Below are 22284 nucleotides of genomic sequence, written 5' to 3' on the forward strand. Positions count from 1 at the left end.
TTTGTCCATCCCAGTTTCCCACAGCCCAAGGAGACTTTTTCAAATTCGTTTGTCTGTCTGACCAACAGTTCAAAATCTGAATAAATATCCCATTAAAAAAAACCATTAGACCCATTAAAAAACAGACAAAAGCAGCACATCCTGACATGTGAGAAGATGGAACCTGCAAATATTTGGCTTTTTTTGCTTTATAAAACACTTAAATGATTATTCAGTTATTAAAAATTATTTGCGGTAATGAATAATAATAGTAAAGTAAAATAAACTCTCCCTAGGAGACATTAGTAGGTATATTAGACCTACAGCACACAGGGCTGATAAGAACCTTTGTATGGTAATAAATAAGATGCGCAAAATGTGGCACCCCACAGGTTTTGGATTAAAGCTTCCAAGCTTAAAATATAAAATTGCGTCCAGCTAAGTCAATAAAGCTTTATTTGATTCTTTTATCAAACATAAACACCCAGTCACATGAGAAAGTGGCACAGCAAAGTTTATCTGCATGTCTTTGTGGAATATTTGGTTCTAGAGGTTTGGAGGCATACAGAGTACTCTTTAAGCTAGTTAGCTGGCAATTCAACCTCTAACACACTGGCCAGCCAGAAAAAATCTAGCTCTAGTAAGTCACAATAGCTCCCCAAGCTGCTTTCTCTCTTTTCTGTAACATGCAGTTTAGGGCTCCAGGCCAAAATGGTTGCATATGTGACCACGCACTTTCATCATCAGTGCGTATCTGTGAAACAGTCCATTTAGCTGTAACCGTGGTCCAAAGATGAAGCAGTCTATAGCTGATTATTTTAAAAGACAAAATGAGGAGAGAGAGGAGGAGGCTGGTGGAGAGGGAGAGCCAACGAGAGGTCCCAACTCAGAATCGACTGATGATGAGAGTGCAGGCTGCAGGGAGGGACAGACTGAGGCAGTGAAGAAGAAGAAGTACTACTTATGGCTACGATGGGTAACAGTACCCGTGGTCGTGGTACGAGGGGAACGCTATTCTGTGTGTGTATTGTAGATAATATGGCCTATTCGTGGCATATTATTGGACTCTCCAGCTCTCCATATCCCCCCCAAACATCGTCAAGGTGGTCAAAGGTGCAAATTTCAGGTCGAAGTTCAACAAATTTGAAGTATACCTTAGAGTGAATCCACTGATTGTGGCGATTCCATCGAAATTAAATGATTTTCCATTAAATTTTTGGCTGTTTTCAACGCAGGTGTGCCAGCATCAAAAATAACAACATATCCTTAAATCTGCATGCCCTCTGGCCTCCAGAATGTGACCTCGGATCATCATATAAACTGACTGAATGTCTGAATTCACATTAAACACACACTCACTTTTTCTTCAGCATGTATTAACATGTTTTATACTTAATATGTATCATGGTGAAAGATGAGCAACATGTTGAGGCAACAGTCAGCACTAGCTCCAAATTGTGGAGTTGAGCAATCCCCAATTGATTGCAGTTAACCAGAGTCAACAATGTAATTTTTTTCTGCCTTTAGAGTGTATGCAAAGATTACAAATGATAATAGTTCTAACTTTGTAAATATACGTAGTGTACAGATGGGTGACAAATGACAAACAATTTGACAGATTATTTTCAATTTAAATCAAGTTATCAGCTATTTGAAATGGTAGGACTTTTTTTCTCTCAACAGCCCATCAGAAATCATGGTGATTTATCATGTGGATTTCTGATGGCACTGTGTCTCATAGGCAGCCAGACAAACACAGATGTGTCCATCTGCGCTATTCTGTGTGAGCACATACATAGATGTGTAACGTACGTGTGTGTGTGTGTGTGTGTGTGTGTGTGTCTGTGGTGGGGCTGGAGGGGTGGAGTCTGAGATTGCGTGACAGTGGCGGATTGAATGAATGAAATGATGGAGGGACAGAGGGCAGAGAGGAAGAAAGGGATGGCACAGAGTGAACTGGTTGCTGTAATCCCCTCTCACATCAGTAGCAGCTGGACCAGTGTGTCAGCAACCAGGCTTTACTACTGCCAATCAGCCCTGCTGGGAAGTGATGCAGCAGGGTGAAGAGATGGATGTCACACAGATGGATGGATAGGTAGATGGAGGAATATGGTGAAGAGTTGTGTTTCAGACAAGGGAAGGCAGGGAATCCTGAATTCTTTGGAATTGTCAGTATTAGTTAACTATACAAACAGTACCTAATAGGAAGAATTCATTTCCTGTCGTCCTTTTATGTTTACTGCTCATTAATAGTTTCAATGCTTTCATCAGCTTTAAACTGGAAATCTATTCTTGATTTTGGATGTTTAATTAGCCTTAAATTTAACTGCACATAATATTGAAAAGGCCTTAAACACGTAGCAGTGCATCTTTAATGCTAAATTCAAAGAATCCGCCAGAGAGACCCATCTCACATTACATCAAAAGGTCGAAATACAAAGAAAAAGACAGTCGAGGGAAAGTAGTTTGACTGAGACAGAATGCTTGACAACAAGATAACAACTGAGACAGCAGTGAAACTACAAACACAGAAACCCTGCAGACCAGGAGATAAGCTGCAGAAACCAGCAGTAGTTGTGTCAGTAAAAAATAAATAAATACGGAAATGAATTTATGTACAGAAATAGTCAGTCGAGCCGTCCGATCAGCATTTCAGCCAAATAAAGTCTCAGTTCTTGGTTGTATGCTTTTTCTTACTGTTTGACCACATTCACAGCAGAATAATCATTAGTGTTCCTCAGTGCCAGCTGCTAGGTCGAGGCTGAGGTTACATGTATGAGCAAGTCAGCATTTTTTTCCACCACTGTGAATTATCCACAAGAGAGAGAAATGTGCGCTGCTTCTCTGACACTTGTCCAGGGGTTGTTGGGGATTTTGCATGTTACGGTTTGTTCCTCTAAACTCCAGGTGGAAAGGTGGAAGATGATTTCACATTTTTAGTTGCTGATATATTATCTTTGCATACAGCTTGCATACCACAGGGCTCTTATCCCTTCTCTAACCCTGTACATTTATCACACGTATGTGATTAAAGTTCTCTGTGAGACTCATATTCAGGTGTGCAGGGCTGCCCTGAACAGGTCTGGTGCTACTATATATATGTACACACACACACACACACACACACACGCACATATATATATATAATATTATATTCTGTCATATTTGAATATGAGTATAAATGGAGATGTTGCTTGTGGAAAAAACGAAAAACATTCCCAAATAGCTGTGAACAGACATCAGGAATGTGAAGCATTTAAAGTTCATGGTCACATTCATGAGTAACAGGGCAGAGAACTACTTTTTTGGTCATATAGAAGCCACTATTGTATTGGGCCAGCAGACCAAGCTGCAGTGTATACACACATTAGTGAATACCCTGGATGAGTGTGTGTCCACTACCTGTGTGTGACAGTGTTGGTTTTGGGATTAGAGTTTGACCTCTGTGTGCAAGTCTGTGACCGTGTGCGTTTGTGCTGCTTTGCATTCCACTGCGATGTGTAAAGCCTCGTTCTGCAACAATAGGGCATAGTTCCCAAAGAAATACTGTGTCTGTGTGTATTTCAGAGAGTGTAGGCGAGACCATACACCATACAGGGAATTCATTCAATCACTGAGGCTGTGTCCCCTTGCCAGAAGAGATGAGGAAGGCAGGAGAAAATGAACAGGAGCAGGAGGAGAGGGGAGGGAATGATGGAGGGTGTGGACAAGACGACCTGTCTGTCTGTCTGTCTGTCTGTCTGTCTGTCTCTCTCTCTGTCTGCTCTCCAAAGTGCATGCTAATGGGATACAGCAAGCGCTGAATTATGCAAACATGTCCTAAGAGTCCTGTGTAATGCTATTAGGACTAGAAGACAGCTATGTCACACGCACGCACGCACGGACGCACGCACGCACACACACACACACACACGGTCAAACACTAGCCCATTCACTTAGCCCTCAAACAGGCCCACTGTGAGTTCCATCAAGGCACTTTGTGGATGTGAGAGGGCAGGACACACACACACACACACACACACACACACACACACACACACACACACATACAGGGCACATATTAACATTACCTAAAGTGGAGCTCTGTGAATAAAGCCAAACATCAAAGACACACAGACTCTTAGGATAGGAGCAGATGAGGAGGACACTCACTGATCCACAACACACACATCTCTCCCTTTCCATTTCTGTGCTGCTTCTATCTTATTGTCAAATAAGTGTGTTTGGATGTAGTATATTTATTGTGTTTATATGAGTAAACATAAACTTAACTATATTTTTATCATTTTAAATATTTTAACAGTTCAAAAAAAAAATACAACATGAATTACAGTGTATGCATTTGTTCAGAATAAACACACTTTCTGAAGAAATCTGACGAATCTTGTCCTTTCAACAAAATTGGCCAGCACTCAGACCTGAAAAAGGATTTGCACCAATACAGGACTTGCATCCTTGCCAGTCAGACAAGGTTAAAATAGGGAAATGGGCTGAATATTGGCAGGAAGAAAGAGTCCCCCGTGGAGTTTCATTTTAACAACTGAAATGCTGGGTCTGTGGTAGAGCCTCACGCCCTCCTTTCACTGTCAGCTGTGATTTACAAACAAGGACTTGTACCTGGCATTGTATGTTTTTGGCAGGTCGCAGATACTGTCCATCCATGTCCATGTCCTTTCAGACATTTCCCAACATCCAAACAACCAACCAAGGAACTGCTGGACTATGAAATTAAAAACCATCTGTTTAAAATGCAGAGCTTGTGCCTTTTTACCCAACATATGCATTTCAATTGAATTTCGTAATATACCAGTATTAAAAAAACCTTTGGAATTGTATACTTGGTACTGTACAATTTCGGGAGTGAAATCTTTTCATTATTTAGCATTTCTTCATGACAATTCACCAAAAATTCATATTATCTGTCTTTTTATTATTATTATTATTTTTTTTTATCTGTCACCTATATTCATTTTCTTTTCCTTCACTCTTCTTCACTCCATCGTTCTCATGCATCCTCACCCACAATTCTCTCCCCTCTCCTGTCAAACCCCTCCCATTGCTCCTTAACAACATCTCTTTCTTCTATCGGAGGATCGATATAGCTTTCATTTGTTTTCTCATTCTGCCTCCTCTCCTCTCCTCTCCTCCTGTCCTCCTATTCTCATTCTCTCCTTGGCAATTGGGTGGTTTACAGATTATGGAGGCTCTCATGGTTTTACATCACCACTGATTAGGAAAGCAGGGCTCTGTGTACTTTTCTCACACACACACACACACACACACACACACACACACACACACACACACACACACACACACACACACACACAGAGAGAGAGGCACAGTTCAACTGAAAGCAAAAATTGTCAATTCTTTTGCCAATTAATTGGGAAAGCCCTTAAAGACTGGCATGGCCCCTGCATTATTCATCTGCATTATGTATGACATACTATTCATTTTGTAATATATGTGGTACATCGCATAAAAGCTATGCTGTTGCATAATGATCTTGTCCATATGGTAGAGGCACACATGCATGCACTCACTTCCTTTAATGTGAAGGTCTAAAACTGCACCAGAAAGACCTGTAAGCAGTTTCTGTACCGTTTATGTAATGTACATACAACATCTAACATTTTCTATCATTCTCTGTCCAACACAAACTCATGAGCATATGCTAAAGTCACATATAGCCAGTGTTTGAGCACACACACATTTCCAGGACTGTGTGCAGTCTTTGCTTCAGTGAGTCATCAGTCTATTTCCATCCGAGTCACATCAGCTTCATCTGCCGGTGTTGCATCCGGGGAACAGGATTGATGGCAGCATGAAAATTGAGGTTTCAATTTGTCTAAGCGAGTGTGTGTGTTGCATCGTGATTGCTATGCAGCAGCCCAGCTCAAAATGAATACCTACTGTAGTGAGCACATTAGGTTGCTTCCTATTTTTGACCTATCGTTGTCTTCCATCAGCTCTAATCATGAGAACTCCATATAAATGCAGCATTGGACCCTGCCTTTAAAACATTGAACCAATATGAATCTTAGATACAGTTTTGTGTTTTCATGTCACTGATTTACCATGTGACTGGTTGACTCATCATTTGGTTCATCCACCTTTTGAGTAGCTGATTTCTTTATTTATAGAGTGGTTAATCACTTTTATCCTAAAAATTCTGATTCGTTCTCATACCTTTCTGATATTGACAATGATAATGACCTCATAAAATGGAACAGGTGTTGGCTAGATGTGACCGACACCCTTTATCTAGTCACTGTCACTGTAGCATTGTAACAACATAATTTGATAATTCTTGTAGTACAATTTTTATATAAATAAAAATCACAAGCATGACAATAATTTTGGGGTACTATAGTAAGTGTTAAGAAGTGATGTGTAGTTATTGCTCTAACTTACTTTACACTCAATCCCAATCAGTTCAACCTAGTGAGTGAGTTAATTTATTACCTGTTACCCACACTGTTGCAAACACCTACTCAAGTAAGATAAAAAGTACTCGGAAGTTGTTATCATTCTTAATCTGGGGGCAGACAGCTGCAGACTTACTTATGTGTATCTGTGAATTAGGTCATTATTAGGGATTTTAGGTCACACCATAGTAACACTTATAGTTGTGCACCACAGCAAGGACATTGATCAGCCCATTTGTACAAAGTATTTGTGTTCCTAGCCTAGGGTCAACACAAGCAACACTGTATAGTAGTTAAGGAGCTGGAAAATGAGACTCTGACCTGACCAAGACCCCTCCGCTAAAAGTTCTGTCACTATTAATGGCCTGCTGGTGCAGATGGATGCATCAGGCATGACTTTATACACCATGTCATCTATCATTCCTAAATGGGAGGCATCAAGTGGGGCCACATAAAGCCTCCATAAACTGTGACAGTATGCAGACAACACATGGTTTGACCTTTTTTAAGCTTCCTGTTTAAATATAGCAACCATCATTCACCTTGTGTGTTTGTGCGTGCGTGCGTGTATGTGCGTGTGTGTGTGTGTGTGTGTGTGTGTGTGTGTGTGTGTGTGTGCGTGTGTGTGCACGCGCTTTTGGCTTCATTGCTTTTCTGACTCTTAAAAAACACTCACTTTAGCCTGGCTGCCATCACTTTTTATGTAACATGCTTCCAAGAATGTGTGTGTCCTCTCTGCTCTGACCCCTTTTATGCAGTATACATCTTTTATAAGTGCATCAACCGTCACCTTCACGTCTGTATGTGGGTTTGTTGTTTGCAAATATAGGAAATTTGAGAACAAAGTTCGAAGAGAGAGCATATTTTTAATTGGGTATTTATGGTCTGTGACTCTTGTCCATTTCTGTCTACCTGCATGTATCGCTCGTGTGTCAGTCAGATCCGTCATACCCATGTGTAGAAGCAATACTGGTTTTGGTTGTGTATCCGAGGGACTGTCAAATGAACACGAACTCACTCACATTCATTCAAGCTTGAGCTCTTTGGACCAAATAGGAACACGACTCATGAATTATTTTTAGGGACTTCTCTTGTAAAAGGAAGCATTAAAAAGGCAATAAAGAAAGTTTTTGTCTGAACTAGTAATTGCTTATGTTTATATCAGCAACAACAGTTATTCCATGAATTCTGAATAAATTCTGTACGTTTTTGTTATTTTTTTGTTATTTATTTATTTTTGCTCCATCCTGTGCCACAATGTAAATAGTGGCTCCTGAATTTAATATAGTTTTAGTCATATGTTAGTGATTTGATTATTGTTTTAGTCAACTTATATTTGGAAAAAAAAAGACATTGTCGTCCAGGTCTTATTACTGAAACTTTTGTCTAATTTGTACATTTTTAAGAGCATTCTGAGGCTACAGCTGTCGTCAGAAGTGACAGGTACATATACTGTACATCTGTTACTTTCCTTCCAAGAATCAGTAACGTCTGCTAACATTACTGGCAGACAAACAACATTACTGAAATACAAGTTGTTCTGCCTGTTCAGGTCAAGCAGCTACAGTAAAGAGAGATACGGTATTTTAGGTCAAACAGTGTGTCGTCTGCATATTGTGTGAGGTTTTTTTTGCCAAGATACTGTTTTACTAATCAGAAGTATACAATGCGTGATTCCACAGATGAAAGCAGGTATATGTGAAATAACTACAGTAATTATTAATTTGTCCATTCAGCTGTCTTTCAAAGTATTGTTTATCTTAAATATAACTTTTGTCATAGTTTTTGTTTTGATAGGTTACTCTATATTTTGTCGTAATATGTTTGTTAATTGTGGAAGAAGGGTCTGCAACAAGTATTTTTCATTATAGTTTTTGTTGACACTGTTAACACTGCAAAGCAATTGGACAATCTTAGCTCAGGAACAGGGACTTTTTCAGAGCAATTTTTAGACCTGGGGCAGGTACTTTCCTGCTTTTGAAAGCAGGAAAGTACCTGAGTATAATGTAACACAGAAAAGGGCAATTAATTTTTTAGCTCTGTAACTGCACCTTTTCACAGGAGCTGTAGACATTCATGCACACACGGAAACAAACAGACATACACAAACACACACTTTCCAGTGTCTCAACATAGTGAGTGACAGAGGATCACTGAACTGCACCTGTACACCTCCTGAGACTAATTACAATACACAGTCTGTCTGTCTATTACACTCACACACCTACCTCCCTGGGGCTTTAGGCCACTCCTTGTATTTGAAGATAAACCAGAGACCTGTGGGCTCTGTCTCTCTGTCTTGTTCTTTGCCTCTCTGTCTGTCATCAGGGTCTCATCACTAATGGTACTATTAGTAGTCGTATAGTCTGATGGTGAACGTACCACCATCTTCTTACATAAACAACCGTGTGTTAGTGTGTGTGTGTGTGTGTGTGTGTGTGTGTGTGTGTGTGTGTGTGTGTGTGTGCATGAGAGAGTGAGTCTGTGTGAGCAATGTGTCAACATGTTAGCATGTAGTTTGTGTAATGCTGGAACAGTCATCTTAGGGGTTAAAATGTGAACTGATGCTCAGCTATTTAGAGGTGTCAGAGATTATGTCTCTGAGTACAAGTTATATTGAATGGGTGTGTGTGGTTGGGTGTGTCAGAGAATGTGCACACTGATATCCTGCTTTACATTTATATCAGAACAAAATCCATAATTATCGATGTAGCTTCATTTTACACACTGGATTATAGTGATCTCTGAATGGGGTTGCATTACCAAGTGAAACTTTCACTATGTGGGAAAGTCTCTGAGGGTTGTTACTGAAATTATGAGGTTATAAAACTGTCACCTGCATTTTTGAAATAATGGGTCAAAAAATGACTGACCAACATTATACCACTTCACATGTCAGTGAATATCAGTGATATTTTACGAGATTCCTGATCTAAAAGACTAGTAAGAGTATTGTAAAATACCTTTTTCTCTTAGTGTCTCTCTGTAAACGATGAAATGCTGTAAACACATGCTTTGAATTTGCCGAAGGCTTAGGTGTGATCTCACTAGGACAGAGTATGAGGATGTTTTAAATAAAATACCTCAGTTCCATACTTCAGGTCCTTTTACCATTTCATGTTAAAGTCAAAACTGGTATCATTTTAAAATTTTTCGTTATTTTGACGATGCTGTCTGCTCAACTGCAGAAAGAGATTCACTGTTGGCAACACTTTTTGAACTTTGTTACTTGCTCTAAATAGTCATTGGTTACATTACTTAGTATCAGGCAAAGATATTAAAATTACTATTAAAATTATTTAAACTCTAACTTAACGAACATTTTGATAAGAATGTCTTAAATTTGGTTTATCTGAGTTATAGTCCACAATTTTTTTGACTTCTCGGCCAACTTAACTAAATAGTTGTTTTATGGGCTAAACTCCTAAACATTTGTTGTCGCTAGCTCCATGTGAAGAATCCATAGGATTCTCGTGTTACATTTTCTTTCTGTGTCTGTGTTAGAGTGTGTTGACAAGTGCTGTGATTGTGTGGCTTGGTCAAATAGACTGAATGGCTTGCTAGGAATGTCAATGATAGCATCTCTCTCAGATTAGTGCGATTGGCAGATGGACTAGGGGACAGCTCAGATCTCACTGCGCATGCACAGACACACACAGACACACACACACACACACACACACACACACACACACACACACACATACACAGCTATGCAGGAAAAAAATGGTCATGCTAAGGAATTTGCCATTTTATTGTCTGACATTATCAGTCAAACAATTGCTACATACCTTAGAGTTTACAAAATGTTTAATGTTTTTTTTTGTGTGCTAAACTTCCATACAAGTCTATATAATTTAATAGTTCTTGCAGTTTACACAAGATTTTTGGTAAGGAGTTTTTATGATATGACACCTCCACATGACAGGTTGGAGGATTCCCCTGTGGGTGTACACGGAGTTGTGATTTAGAGGGTGTGAACAGGTATTAGATGACAGGGTCTCTTGCCTCCCTGCCCTCCTTCCGCTTTCATGTGAACTCAGAGATGGAGGGTCATGCTGTGTGTGAGAACTTGTGTTCATGTGAGTAATGGCACTTTTCCCAGAGATATCTCTGCTTCTTGTAGTCTCTCCTTCTCACACACAGACACACATGCAGTTTGAGGTAGACCCCCCCCGGGTGCGTTTATTGATTAGTGAGGCAGGGTGGGACCCAAAGGTTTACAGAGTGAGCTTTAACTGAAACAGAGAAACAACTAGTACTAGCTAAAATCTTACAGACTAGTGCTTGCCAAACTGGTAAAGCAAAGGAGACCAGATAGTCCGCAGCAAAGTGAGAAATGGTTTCTTTTAATGATTACCTGGTTAACCGTCTAGCTAGGGGGATTTAGTAACAAGGATTTTGCTGGAGATCACACACCCAATCTGCAGCATCAAACTAGAAGTCCAGCTTGTAGTCTGAAAGATTCTGTTGGTTTCTGAGGTAGTTTTCTGAACCAGTTTTGCTGAGCTATTTAAAGTAGTTTTAATTACAAAGCAGGTCCTGTGTGGGTGTTTGTGTGTGTGAGAGAGAGAGAGACAGACATACAGACAGACAGACAGACCTGGTTAAGGTCTAAAAGTCCCTTGTCAGCTGTCTCTGTATATAAACTGGAACTAAATAAGAAGCATGGCTGCTGCTGAAAAAAAAGGGGAAATGGCCTCTAATACACACACACACACAAAATAAAGTGGTGTGATGAGTGATAAACAAGACATACATGCGAAAACCCGCTTCCACACGTAAGGTAAAGACAGATGAGCAGGAGTGTGTGGAATCACCAAGAGAACATTAATCTTACATAATGATGAAAATTAATCCAGATTATGTTGTTACTGGTAGATATTATTTCTATTAATCATAACTTGCTGTGCCAGTTATTTCAGGAACGTTACAACATAACTGCAGACTTCTAGTAACATTTTGATGATTTTAGAACAGTGAAGAATATGTATAATTGTAAATATCTAATTCTTCAGTCAGTATTTCACCTGGTCTCTCTGAAGTGACAGGAAGAGGAGAAGCCAGTAGCAACAACCATAGAGCCATAAACACACGCACACGCGCACACACACTCTTCTACAGTACACACCCACTAGCATGGTAACTGAGTAAGCTGAGCATTTAGAGGAAGTGTCACACCCCTCTTAGAAAGTGACATCAGAGATGAGTTTTCCATACAGTGGCTTCAAGCCCAGGCCACTGAACACTTTGTTTTTCCAGACCATGTTGAGGCTGTCTGCTTTAATACATATTACACACTACACTCATAATACATCTATGCAACTACTTTTGAGTCCTGTGTATAGTTTTATTAAATATCCCCTAGTGAGCAGTGAGATAATATTGTAGATGGTGGAAACCCCCAATTATTATGACTATACATATATCCATCTTCGAAAAAACCTCAGTCATTCATGTTCTCTTTCCTTGTGCGTATTTTGAAACATTAACGAGGTCACTGAAGATATCTGTCTGAGGCACATTTTTCAATTTTTCCTTCTTTTAATTAATATTTCACTCTATGTTGTGAAAGATTTGGCAAGTTTTTGACAAAAGTTTTTTTTATTCTGTCATTTTCATAAGGATTTTTAAAATAATGTGTAATGGGTGCATTACATATTATTTCAGGGTCACAACAGGACAAAAAGCTATTATCTGCAGTAAAAATACCTCCAAATGCAGTGTGAAGCAGGCAGAAGTAATGACTGGAATACATTAGCTTGTGGTTGGAATTGGGGCTAAACAGGAAGTCAACATTACTGGGTATCATTTCATCGATACAAATATTTATTGTGCTAAATAATGATTCTGAGCAAGTTGTGGTTAAAAAAAAAAAAAATCAGCCAACAGATATAAACCAATTTTTATTTATTTTCGTAGGTTTGACTTCCTAGTTCAATTCTGAACCACTGTATTGTACTGCTGTGCACACGGTGCTCCAATGCAGTAAGAGATGTCAGAAAATAATGGAACATGTTAATCACAGATTCATAAAGTGCAAGGTGATGTGAAAAAAACAACAGCAAGACCTCAAATTTTTGAAGCTGTAATAAAAAATATTGCCATTTAGTGGTAAAGAAAGGATATTAAACTGCCCTGCAGTTGTTTTACGGCACACATTGTCCTTGGACAGTGATCATCATTCTACATTCACTGCCCAAACCCATAAAGTAATAGAGTTGGTGTAGTTGGAGGCAGGCAATTGTTGACATTGAAACTGCCAATTTTAAGTTTTGCAGTCGGATTTTGTCAAAATCCACAGCTCCTAACAGCAGACTGGTCTGTCACTTCCTTCCAGCAGCAAAAGCATATCATTTTGGGTATGATGATGACTGTGCAGCACTTCAGGGAAGTGATCTCACACTTTGTGTGACACAGGGTGAACCTCTCACTTTTCTCTTACTTTTTTAGGAATGTTACACCGGGGAAAAGATACTAGCTAGCTCAGTCATTCACTCCATCATCCTAACTCTGCACCTGCAATATCTATGCTTTCTGGTCCTGTGGACATGCACTGTATGATTAAGGCTCATTGTTTTCATCTTCTAGTAATTTCTTCAACAAAAACACCCTTTTTTTTGGGTGAAAGATTGCAGATTGGTATAAATCGATCATAGCCCTGTGATCGATCTGCCTCTCGCCCAGTGTCAGCCCCCTGCGACCCTTTAAAAGGATATGCGGTATAGCTAATGGATGGATGTATGGATAAATCGATCATCCAGTTTTTCTATGCGCATTTATCCAAAAGACTAAGACCGCTAAGGTTTACTGTAAACAAGATCTGTTTGCAACGAGAACAGCTTAGAAGCTCCTCCAGTGATAGAAAGTCAGGAGAAAAATGTGAAAACAAGCTTTAGATTACCCACCAGTCTCTCAGTTTAAAAATTGTCAATGTTGACACGTTACTAGAGAATCTTTTCTTTAATTAAACAGGTGAAATGATGTCACTATAAGTCATCATTCATGCCTCCAAATGACTTCTTCAGATCATTTGCTTGTATTGATGAAATGGCACAAAAGGAATTAAGCTGGCTACACGCTCCCAGCTGCGGGCTCTGCAAACACGTGCAAGCCGGCAAACCTTCACAATTATGTAATTATGGCCTGTCCAAAGACCCAGCACATGCTTCATGAAATTTTCAACATCAAGATCTGCAGCCGCACTAACCATGTGCGGCTCCTGGTTAACGTTTGGCTCCTTAGTCTGTAGGAATCCCGACCCAATCATATCCTTTTCCGACTCCTTCCAAAACACACCGATAAGTAACGTAAGCTATTTATAAAGACCAGAATAACAAAAGAAAGTACAACCCATCATACGTGCTGTACATCAACATGAAGAAAGTAAAACTTTTAACAAAGACCCTTCCAGTTTGGATTTTCCTGCTCTTTTATTTTTCATAAAAGAAAAAACAAGTGTCTTTATTTTTCCACATAAACAGTCTGGTTGATAACCTCAGGTCAATTTCAGACGCTTAGCTACCTGGCAGCATGGCTGTTGTTGAATGTGAAACATGGTGAACAGATATACCAAAACCTCAAAATATCCTCTTTTTTAAGCTATCATGACCTTTAAAAGCTCTGCAATGAGTCTTCCAAGTTTTGAGGCAGTGACGTAGTCTATCCTGTCAGTCTGTGAAGCTAAGGTTAATCTTAACTTGAACAGCCCGAGTGCAGAATTGTCAACCGTTTCATTAAATTTGGGGTAGTTAGTTCATTAGCAAAACATTGTCAGACTTGACTTAGTAGCAGTTTGTTACTATTGCAATAACTGGCCAACTTTATTGCAGTTTTTGATGGATATAACACTTTTGAATATCAGGATTATATGGAAAAAGTACTCAGTAATGTCAGGTATACCACTTATGTAATTTCCTAATAACTGTTGGCTAAAATTTGACAATGTAGAAGAAAAAAGGTGGGATTACTCAGTAAGTTCACTTTTCTCTGATTGGTCTAAGACATCAGCAACAAGCTACTGCAGTATTTTATATTGGATTCATATGTTGTCTAGATCCAAGATACAGCTCTGGAAAAAATTAAGAGACCAATGCAAAATTATCAATTTCTCAGATTTTACTATTTATAGGTATGTATTTGAGTAAAATGAACATTTGTTTTATTCTAAAAACTACTGAGAACACTTCCCCCTAAATTCCAAATAAAAAAAACCACAGTCCTTTAGAGCATTTTTTTTTGCAGAAAATGACAAATGGTCATAAAAAAAAGATTGTGTTTTCAGACCTCAAATAATGCAAAGAAAACAAGTGAATATTCATTTTTAAAAAAACAGCACAATACTAATGTTTTAACTAAGGAAGAGTTCAGAAATCAATATTTGGTGGAATAATCCTGATTTTCAAACACAGCTTTCATGCATCTTGGCATGCTCTCCACCAGTCATTGCTGTTGGGTGACTTTATGCCACTCCTGGTGCAAAAATTCAAGCAGCTCCGCTTTGTTTGATGGTTTGTGACCATCGATCTTCCTCTTGATCAAATTCCAGAGGTTTCCAGCATTGTCCTGCTGGAAAAACCAATCCTCAGAGTTGGGGAACATTGTCAGAGCAGAAGGAAGCAAGTTTTCTTCCTACCTTACTCCAGTACTCTATGGTCCAATCCTTATGGTCTTTTGCAAACCTCAGCCTGGCTCTACTTTGCTTCTCATTGATGAAGGGCTTTTTTTCTAGCTTTACATGACTTGAGTTCTTCCCCTAGGAGCCTGTTTCGAACCGTCCTCGCCGTGAACTTCACCCCAGCTGCCATTTGCTATTGTTTTTGTAGGTCAATTGATGTCATCCTACGGTTGCTGAGTGACATACGAATGAGTTGACGGTCATCCCGGTCAGTGGAGTGTCGTTTTGTTGTCCCCAATGTCTGCTGCTTGACCTTGTTCTTATGAACCGCTGTCATAGAAATTTTAAGGATGAAAGCAACCTGACGCTCACTCTATCCCTCTGCCAATAAAGCCAGAATTGAACCCTTCTTTTCCTCACTCAAAACATTTCCTTTGGCATGGTCAGTAGTTATTTTTTGATTCCAGCTACTTTTGAGGTACTACTAGCACTGTTTTTGGGATCCAGATGGTCCTATTGCAAGAGGATAGTGATGACCACTGCAGTGGTTTTTATACTTTTCCTCGTCAAATAAGATTTGGTTCAGGTGATCACCTAATCAGTACCTCACTAAGTAGAATGAGGTGTGCTTGTGCTGGAATTCAACAGACACTGGGATGGAATGGCTGCCATACATGTAGAGATGGTGATTTCAGAAAAAATGGCAGTGGTCTCCAGTGGTCCAGAGCTGTATGATGCTTTGTATAATAATGGTACAAATAAAAGCCTGTATAATAAATTAAAAAAAAAATCCAATTTAAATTGTAATTGCAATATTGTCCTCAAGAATTGCAATTAGATACTATCGTCAAACTGTTCAGCCCTTGTCTCTAATATTTTCATGCCTTGTGATCTGTCAGGTAACTTAAGTTATTTTCTTTCTGCAGCTTAATCATCCCCATGTTTGCTTGTCATGGTTCTTTTTTGTTTACACACAATAGTGGTGTGTTTTAGCAGATTAAAAAGGGGCTTAACCTTCACCTCTCTTATTTTGGCAGCCGGAGGGGACACACCCACTAGCCCGTGAGCACACACATATAGACACATATGGGTGTATACACACACACACACACACACACACACACACACACACACACACACACACACACATAAATGACGACTAATCCACACGTACATTCGAACATTTGTTAGCAGACAACACAATAGAAACTGCCTTTTCCGTGGATTTCCTTCCTTTGTTGAATCCAGATTATTTCTGAATGGCCACAACACAATTGTGAGCAGGAGGTGGAAAACAGGAGCTCAGCTCAAACCTCACCAGCGTCAAAAGATCCTGGAGTTTATGACCTTCTCAGCCCAAATCCAAATCCATCCCAGTGTAGAACCAGGCCGATGAGAAGGTTATGCTTCTGTGGTCATACTGGGACCCACTTAAGAACCTCTGAAAAGGAACAAACAAAACTAGATTGTCGGCTATTCAGATGACTGTGATTGGTCTTACCCTGTGTTTTATCAAATAGGTTGGTAGACTGGGTGACATGAATCATCCTCCTTACTCTGTAGCTGGCACCGATGACATAGGGTATAATAAACACGCATACAGACGATGTGGGTTTAAATATGGAAACTGGGGCAGTGTCTCTGACCAGCATGGCTTTGTGGTTGAGGCAGTAGGCAATGGTCTTCCTGCGACACACCCTGATCTAAGCACTGGGGGCTCATTTACTGCTGCTTATACACTGGCAGTCAGGCAAGAAATGTGCATGCCTACGTACAGGTTATATATATATATTGCTTCTTCAGAAACTGCCAGTTGTTCATTATAAGTACAGATTCCAAAACTTTATGTAGTTTATATTTGATTTGCTGACTGATTCACTAACTCAATATCTGACTGAATGTCTGAGCACTGGCTAACTGGATAACTGGATGACAGTCCATGTATCTGATTTGGTTGATTGTGTAATTGTTTGACCGCTTGTCTAGTTGACGTAGACTGACTGTGTCTAACAGGGTGCTTAAAATTGAATGACCAATAAATACAATAAGATTGTGGTACAAGGGGAATACAACAACTCTCCACTTTTTGTGACAACGTTTTAAGAATTGGTTCACCATAATCTACATGGCCAAAAGTATGTGCACACCTTAACATTACACACATGTCATCGTTGAAAATCTCATTTCAAAATCATGTGCATTAATCTACGTTCCAGCAAATTTTGGAACCACGTTGAAGTGATTTGCTCCAATTCACTCACAGCAGCAAAACCTCCACTTTCTGCTGGATGCAGTTGTCTTGCGTTCTGGCTCCTTTGTAGCTGCGGGAGACATTCCGCTTTTCTATACTTTCTTAACACTCTGAAGCTATTTTTGTCAGAGCAGCTCACGGCTCTGAAACATAAAAGTCTCTCTTTAACGTATATAAATGCCTGCCTCTATTGGCAGTTGACATGAATTAAATACTTAGTGATGGCTTCATTACTTATTATCTTTGACTTGCTTTTCATGTTTGTTTAGGTCACTCTCCTCAACAAAATCTGTGAATAAAGAGAGTGTAATTTACAGTTTCTCTTATGCTAACATACACTATTCAGGAAATACCATAACAAAATAACAGTAAGATGGGGTGCCGTGTACGGTAATGAAAACAAGTAAAATGCAAAGTATATGTCAAACACATTGATCATAAATGAGCTGCCAAAGTATTATTTAGTATGCTTGTAAAACGCAAAAAATGTCAGCGGACAAACTCAAAACTATATTGGAAATGTGCTGCTGCAACACTTCTGAAACACTTCCATTGAACACTGGAACTAGCATGGAGACTTGTCGGAACTTTATCCATGGACATCCAGGGTTAGTGACGTCCAGTGCGCATTTTGGATGACATGGCCTGGCCTGTTCTGGTCCGTCCCAAAGGTGCTGGATGGGGTTCTGGTAAGAGCTATGTGCAGACCAGTTAAGTTCTACCACACCAAACTGGGAAAATAATTTCTTTATGGACCTGGCTTTGTGCACAGGGGCACTGTGTTTGTGATACTGCAAAGGTTCTTCTCCAAACTGCTGACACAAAGTGGGAAGAACACTTTGGTCTAAATTTTCATTGTTGGTTTAACATTAAATTTCCTTTAAGGTTTGCCCTAGATCGTATTTTTGTATTAGGCAGATATTGCCAGTTAAGTGGTGAATTTTATACAGCGTGTTTGACCTCCAAAGTGCATCTCAGTCCAATGAGTACAAACATATTTCTAAAAATATTGTCTGGATTGTGGTACATTTCATTAATTTGTTAATAACCTCTTCCGAATCATGAAAAACAACCCCAGTACACAATTATATGACCAGATGTACACAAAAATACTTTTTCAGTATACCTGTACCTATTCTCTTTGTAGTAAGTGAATGGATAATCCAGCAGATGGGGCTGTGGAGTTGTATTTGAGGTTTGACTGCCTCCGTTTGAGGATAGTGACTGGTCTTTGGAAAACTTTTAGTAAAAAATCAGGTTTCAAACCTAAGGAAAAAAAATCTATGGCTTTTGATTGCAAAAGAGTGTATTTTTAATGAAAATGTGATTGCATGTTCCTTCAGTGACTGGGTTTAGATCCACTGATATATTATGGTGGTGGATGCGGTTTGAGAAAGAAAGGTTCAAGTGTTGTTGGCAGGGCAGCAAGATAGAAACGAAACTGCGATAACTCAAAGGTCTCTTGATTGAGCCTCTTTGCTGCAAATGCGTTCTCCTTTATTGCCCTTGAGCAGGACCTTGAACCCTAACCTGCCGTTTCAACAATGTGAGTGAAGTAAGTTTAATGAAGACGGAAGAGTTTAGCGTAGATTATGGAAGGAGAATTGTATAATGGAGATGAAATAAATCGGATAAACAGAGACTGTCTGAAGAGCAGAGAAAGGCTGGCTGTGGCTGGCACCGAGGATAATCTGGCATTATAGTTGGAAGATGACACAACATGACTCTGCAAATTCCCTCGATGGCCATTGGTCAGCTGAACTCCCAGATGAGCCGATGACTGCTTGGATGTGTGTCTCTTTGTGTCTGAGTCCATGTTTAGGTACAGATTGTGCCTCTGTGTTATCCCAAGTCATGCATTTCTTTCATGAAACAAAATCCCAATTCAAACTGTGCCTCCCTGTGGTAGACAGTGGTATTATGTTTAGGTTATAATCAGTGATTTAAAAGGTATGTTTTGTCTAGATGTTTTGGTTAGAAAGGTCATAGATCAGGCTCAGGCCTAGCAGCTTGTGGCCATTCAGTGTGTTGCCTAGGGGCACTTCAGCAGAATGAATGCCTGCCATCACAGGGTCCTCCGATCTTGTTCCTCGGGATACAAACATGCGGCCCTGCAGGTTAACCCTAACCCTGAACATGTTCAGTTGAGATCAGATTTTCTACTGATCCCAAAAAACAAATAGACTTAGTCATTTTGTTTGTCATGCTTGTCAGATTTAAAGTTTCCAAGGCACAAATAATGCAAAAGGCTGTAATTTTGGTCGTCTGTTGTCATTGCGTGGGACTTGGATTAAAAGGGATCTTGCCCTCTCACTTCCTTTAACCACTTCTCCTCTCTATTTCCATCTCTTTCTGTCTCTTCTACTTGTGCTGTGTTCCTCCTTATTTTATCTCCGGTTCCCACATCTTAAATCTCTCAGCTTCAGTGTCTGTCTCTTTCTCTCCTTTTCCAGTTATATAAAGTCTGGTCAACACTGGTTAACACTATAACAACCGTGACTCAATAACCATGATTTTAGTGATTTAAATGTTTAAAAAACATATTTAAATATTAATAAATGTCAGGGGTTAAGGTTAAAACTGGGCTATATTTTGTTTATTTTAGACATTCAAAGTTACATATAGCCATTGCTTCAGTTGCATTTTTGTTGCTGTAATTCAGCATATAGTTAGGACTAAGATTACCCCATGATTTCAAGGTGATCATTTCCCAGAAGTCTACTACAATCTCCCTGAAATTTACATTCAAATAAATGAAGTTTAAAACCAAAATGACCCTTTTCTAATGTAATTTTATAGTTATGATTAGATAGACGAGAAAATATTGCAGTGATTAGATGAGTGATACCTATCATAATTGTGTTCATGTGCACCTACGTTTGTAACTTGTTTAGGTTAGAGTTTGGCAGCACTAGTCATCAAGTGGCAAGGTGTTTGCTGTGCCCTTTTTTATTCCGGTGTTTCTGTGTTTCTGTGCAGTCATGGCGGAGTTAGACCTGAGTCTAAGCGACGCGCTGACAGACAGCGCTCCCCAGCCGGGCCCGGAGAGCCTGGTGGAGCGAGACTTTGTGGCTCAGCTGGAGGCAGAGCCCTTTGACGATCAGGTCGGGGAGACGGTGGGAAAGACAGACTACATCCCCCTGCTGGACAACGATGACACTAGGGCAGGTGAGATTGATATGAAGGTGACAGTAGAGCGTGGGTAAATTAGATATTATTTATCATGACTATGAGCACAGTAATAGGAGTCATTGAGGATGCTGGACACTGCCAACTGTGCTGGATTATGTCAGTTCAATACTGAGAAGATTGGGTTCTTTGAAGCAGTGATGTTTTTAGCACTTTAGTTTCCCGTAAACAAGGACAAGAGTTTATTGAGAGAAAGACAAAGTAAACTGTTGTGTCCTTACGAGTCACGTCCTTCCCCTCTCTTCTGTTTGTATTTATGATCAGAAGAAGACGAAAACTAGGTGGCAGATAGAGAATTGATCATGAGGATAAAGAGGCAGAGAAAGAGGAGAAAAGAGAAACGAAGTCAGAAGCAGGCTTTGTTGACAGATCTTTGATACCACCAATAACTCCACCCCAAGTCCCTTCCCAACTACCGGGTTACCTGTACTAGCTGAGCTACTGAGCAAAGAGAAACACAGACAAGTGAATATACAGCACTTTAAATTGTGATCCTAATGTCATTCTACATGTTTAAAAAATTCTAATTCAAAAATAGATAAAACATGAGTGCTCAGAAGTCATTCCCATTGATCACTGACAGTAAAATGAACAATATGATAAATTTAAAGTGTCAGTTTAACTCAATTACAAGAAAACATATTTGCACCAAAACAGATATCCACCATTGACATTGCTGCTTTCACGCCAAAACACTGGGGGTAACTTTTGTTTGTGGTGCTCAAAACAATGAAAATTTCAAAACACAGTATTGTTTCTTTTTAGAGACATATTTGGGTAGGTTTTCCGTGGTAATTGTTAAATACTTTGAGCAACTGAGGAAAAAAAATCCATTCATTCATCCATTGTAAAGGGTTGCCAAAAGAAGTCTCATCTGTTGATATTTTTTAGTGATAAGTGAGAAAATATATAGAAGGTATATATATGTGTATATATGTATATATGTGTATATTTATATATATGTATATATGTATATATATGTATATATATGTGTATATGTATATATATGTATATATATGTGTATATGTGTATATATGTATATATGTATATATATGTGTATATGTGTATATATGTATATGTATATATATGTATATATATGTATATATGTATATGTATGTATGTATATATGTATATATATGTATATATGTATATATGTATATGTATGTATGTATATATGTATATGTATGTATATATGTATATATATGTATATATGTATATGTATGTATATGTATATGTATGTATATGTATATATATGTATGTATATGTATGTATATGTATATGTATGTATATATGTATGTATGTGTATATATGTGTATGTGTATATAATGTATGTATTTATTTATTTATTTATTTTGCTATTTGATGGCAATGGAGCAAGCTGAAAACACAACACTGACATGTTATTACCTTATAATGATGTTCTATACTAGCTAGCAGTTGCCTGTTTACACATCCAGCAACACAGAGAAACATTAGCATTCATTGGAGTCTTATTTCTGGTAACCTGGCAAATTTTAACTTCAATATCCACTCTCATTTAGCTCTATCTCGCTTTCCACCAGTTCCTGAGAAATGCTTCACTGTTTTCGCCAGCTAGTTGCTAACTCTGTCTGTCTGCTGTTTACTGTGTACATTGGATTTACTGGAACGTTATTACTGAACAGCTTCCTGCTGGAGCTGGAAAGAGCTTGATGAGAGTGAATTTTGTAGAGAGGACAACCAATGAGCTAGCAAAAGATGCTAACTATTTCTACTGGATATTAGCGCCATAAAGCTAGCGGAGTCAAGTTATAAGTCTGTGTGTTCGTCTCTATGAG

The 22284-nt window shown here is 39.0% G+C and overlaps 1 protein-coding gene across 8 annotated transcripts in view; it reads left to right on the forward strand.

The window, feature by feature from the left end:
* The window catches only part of LOC120789773 (microtubule-associated protein 4), a 122068-nt gene that overhangs the window by 7636 nt on the left and 92148 nt on the right, over window positions 1-22284 (forward strand). For all 8 annotated transcript variants that reach the window (XM_040126761.1, XM_040126763.1, XM_040126766.1 and 5 more), the window contains exon 2: window positions 20258-20446. In XM_040126761.1, coding sequence (XP_039982695.1) covers window positions 20260-20446 — 187 coding nt within the window. In that variant the 5' untranslated portion in view covers window positions 20258-20259. The remainder of the gene's footprint in view (window positions 1-20257; window positions 20447-22284) is intronic.

The sequence above is a fragment of the Xiphias gladius genome, chromosome 5 (assembly GCF_016859285.1).
Source record: "Xiphias gladius isolate SHS-SW01 ecotype Sanya breed wild chromosome 5, ASM1685928v1, whole genome shotgun sequence".
Classification (NCBI taxonomy): Eukaryota; Metazoa; Chordata; class Actinopteri; order Istiophoriformes; family Xiphiidae; genus Xiphias; species Xiphias gladius.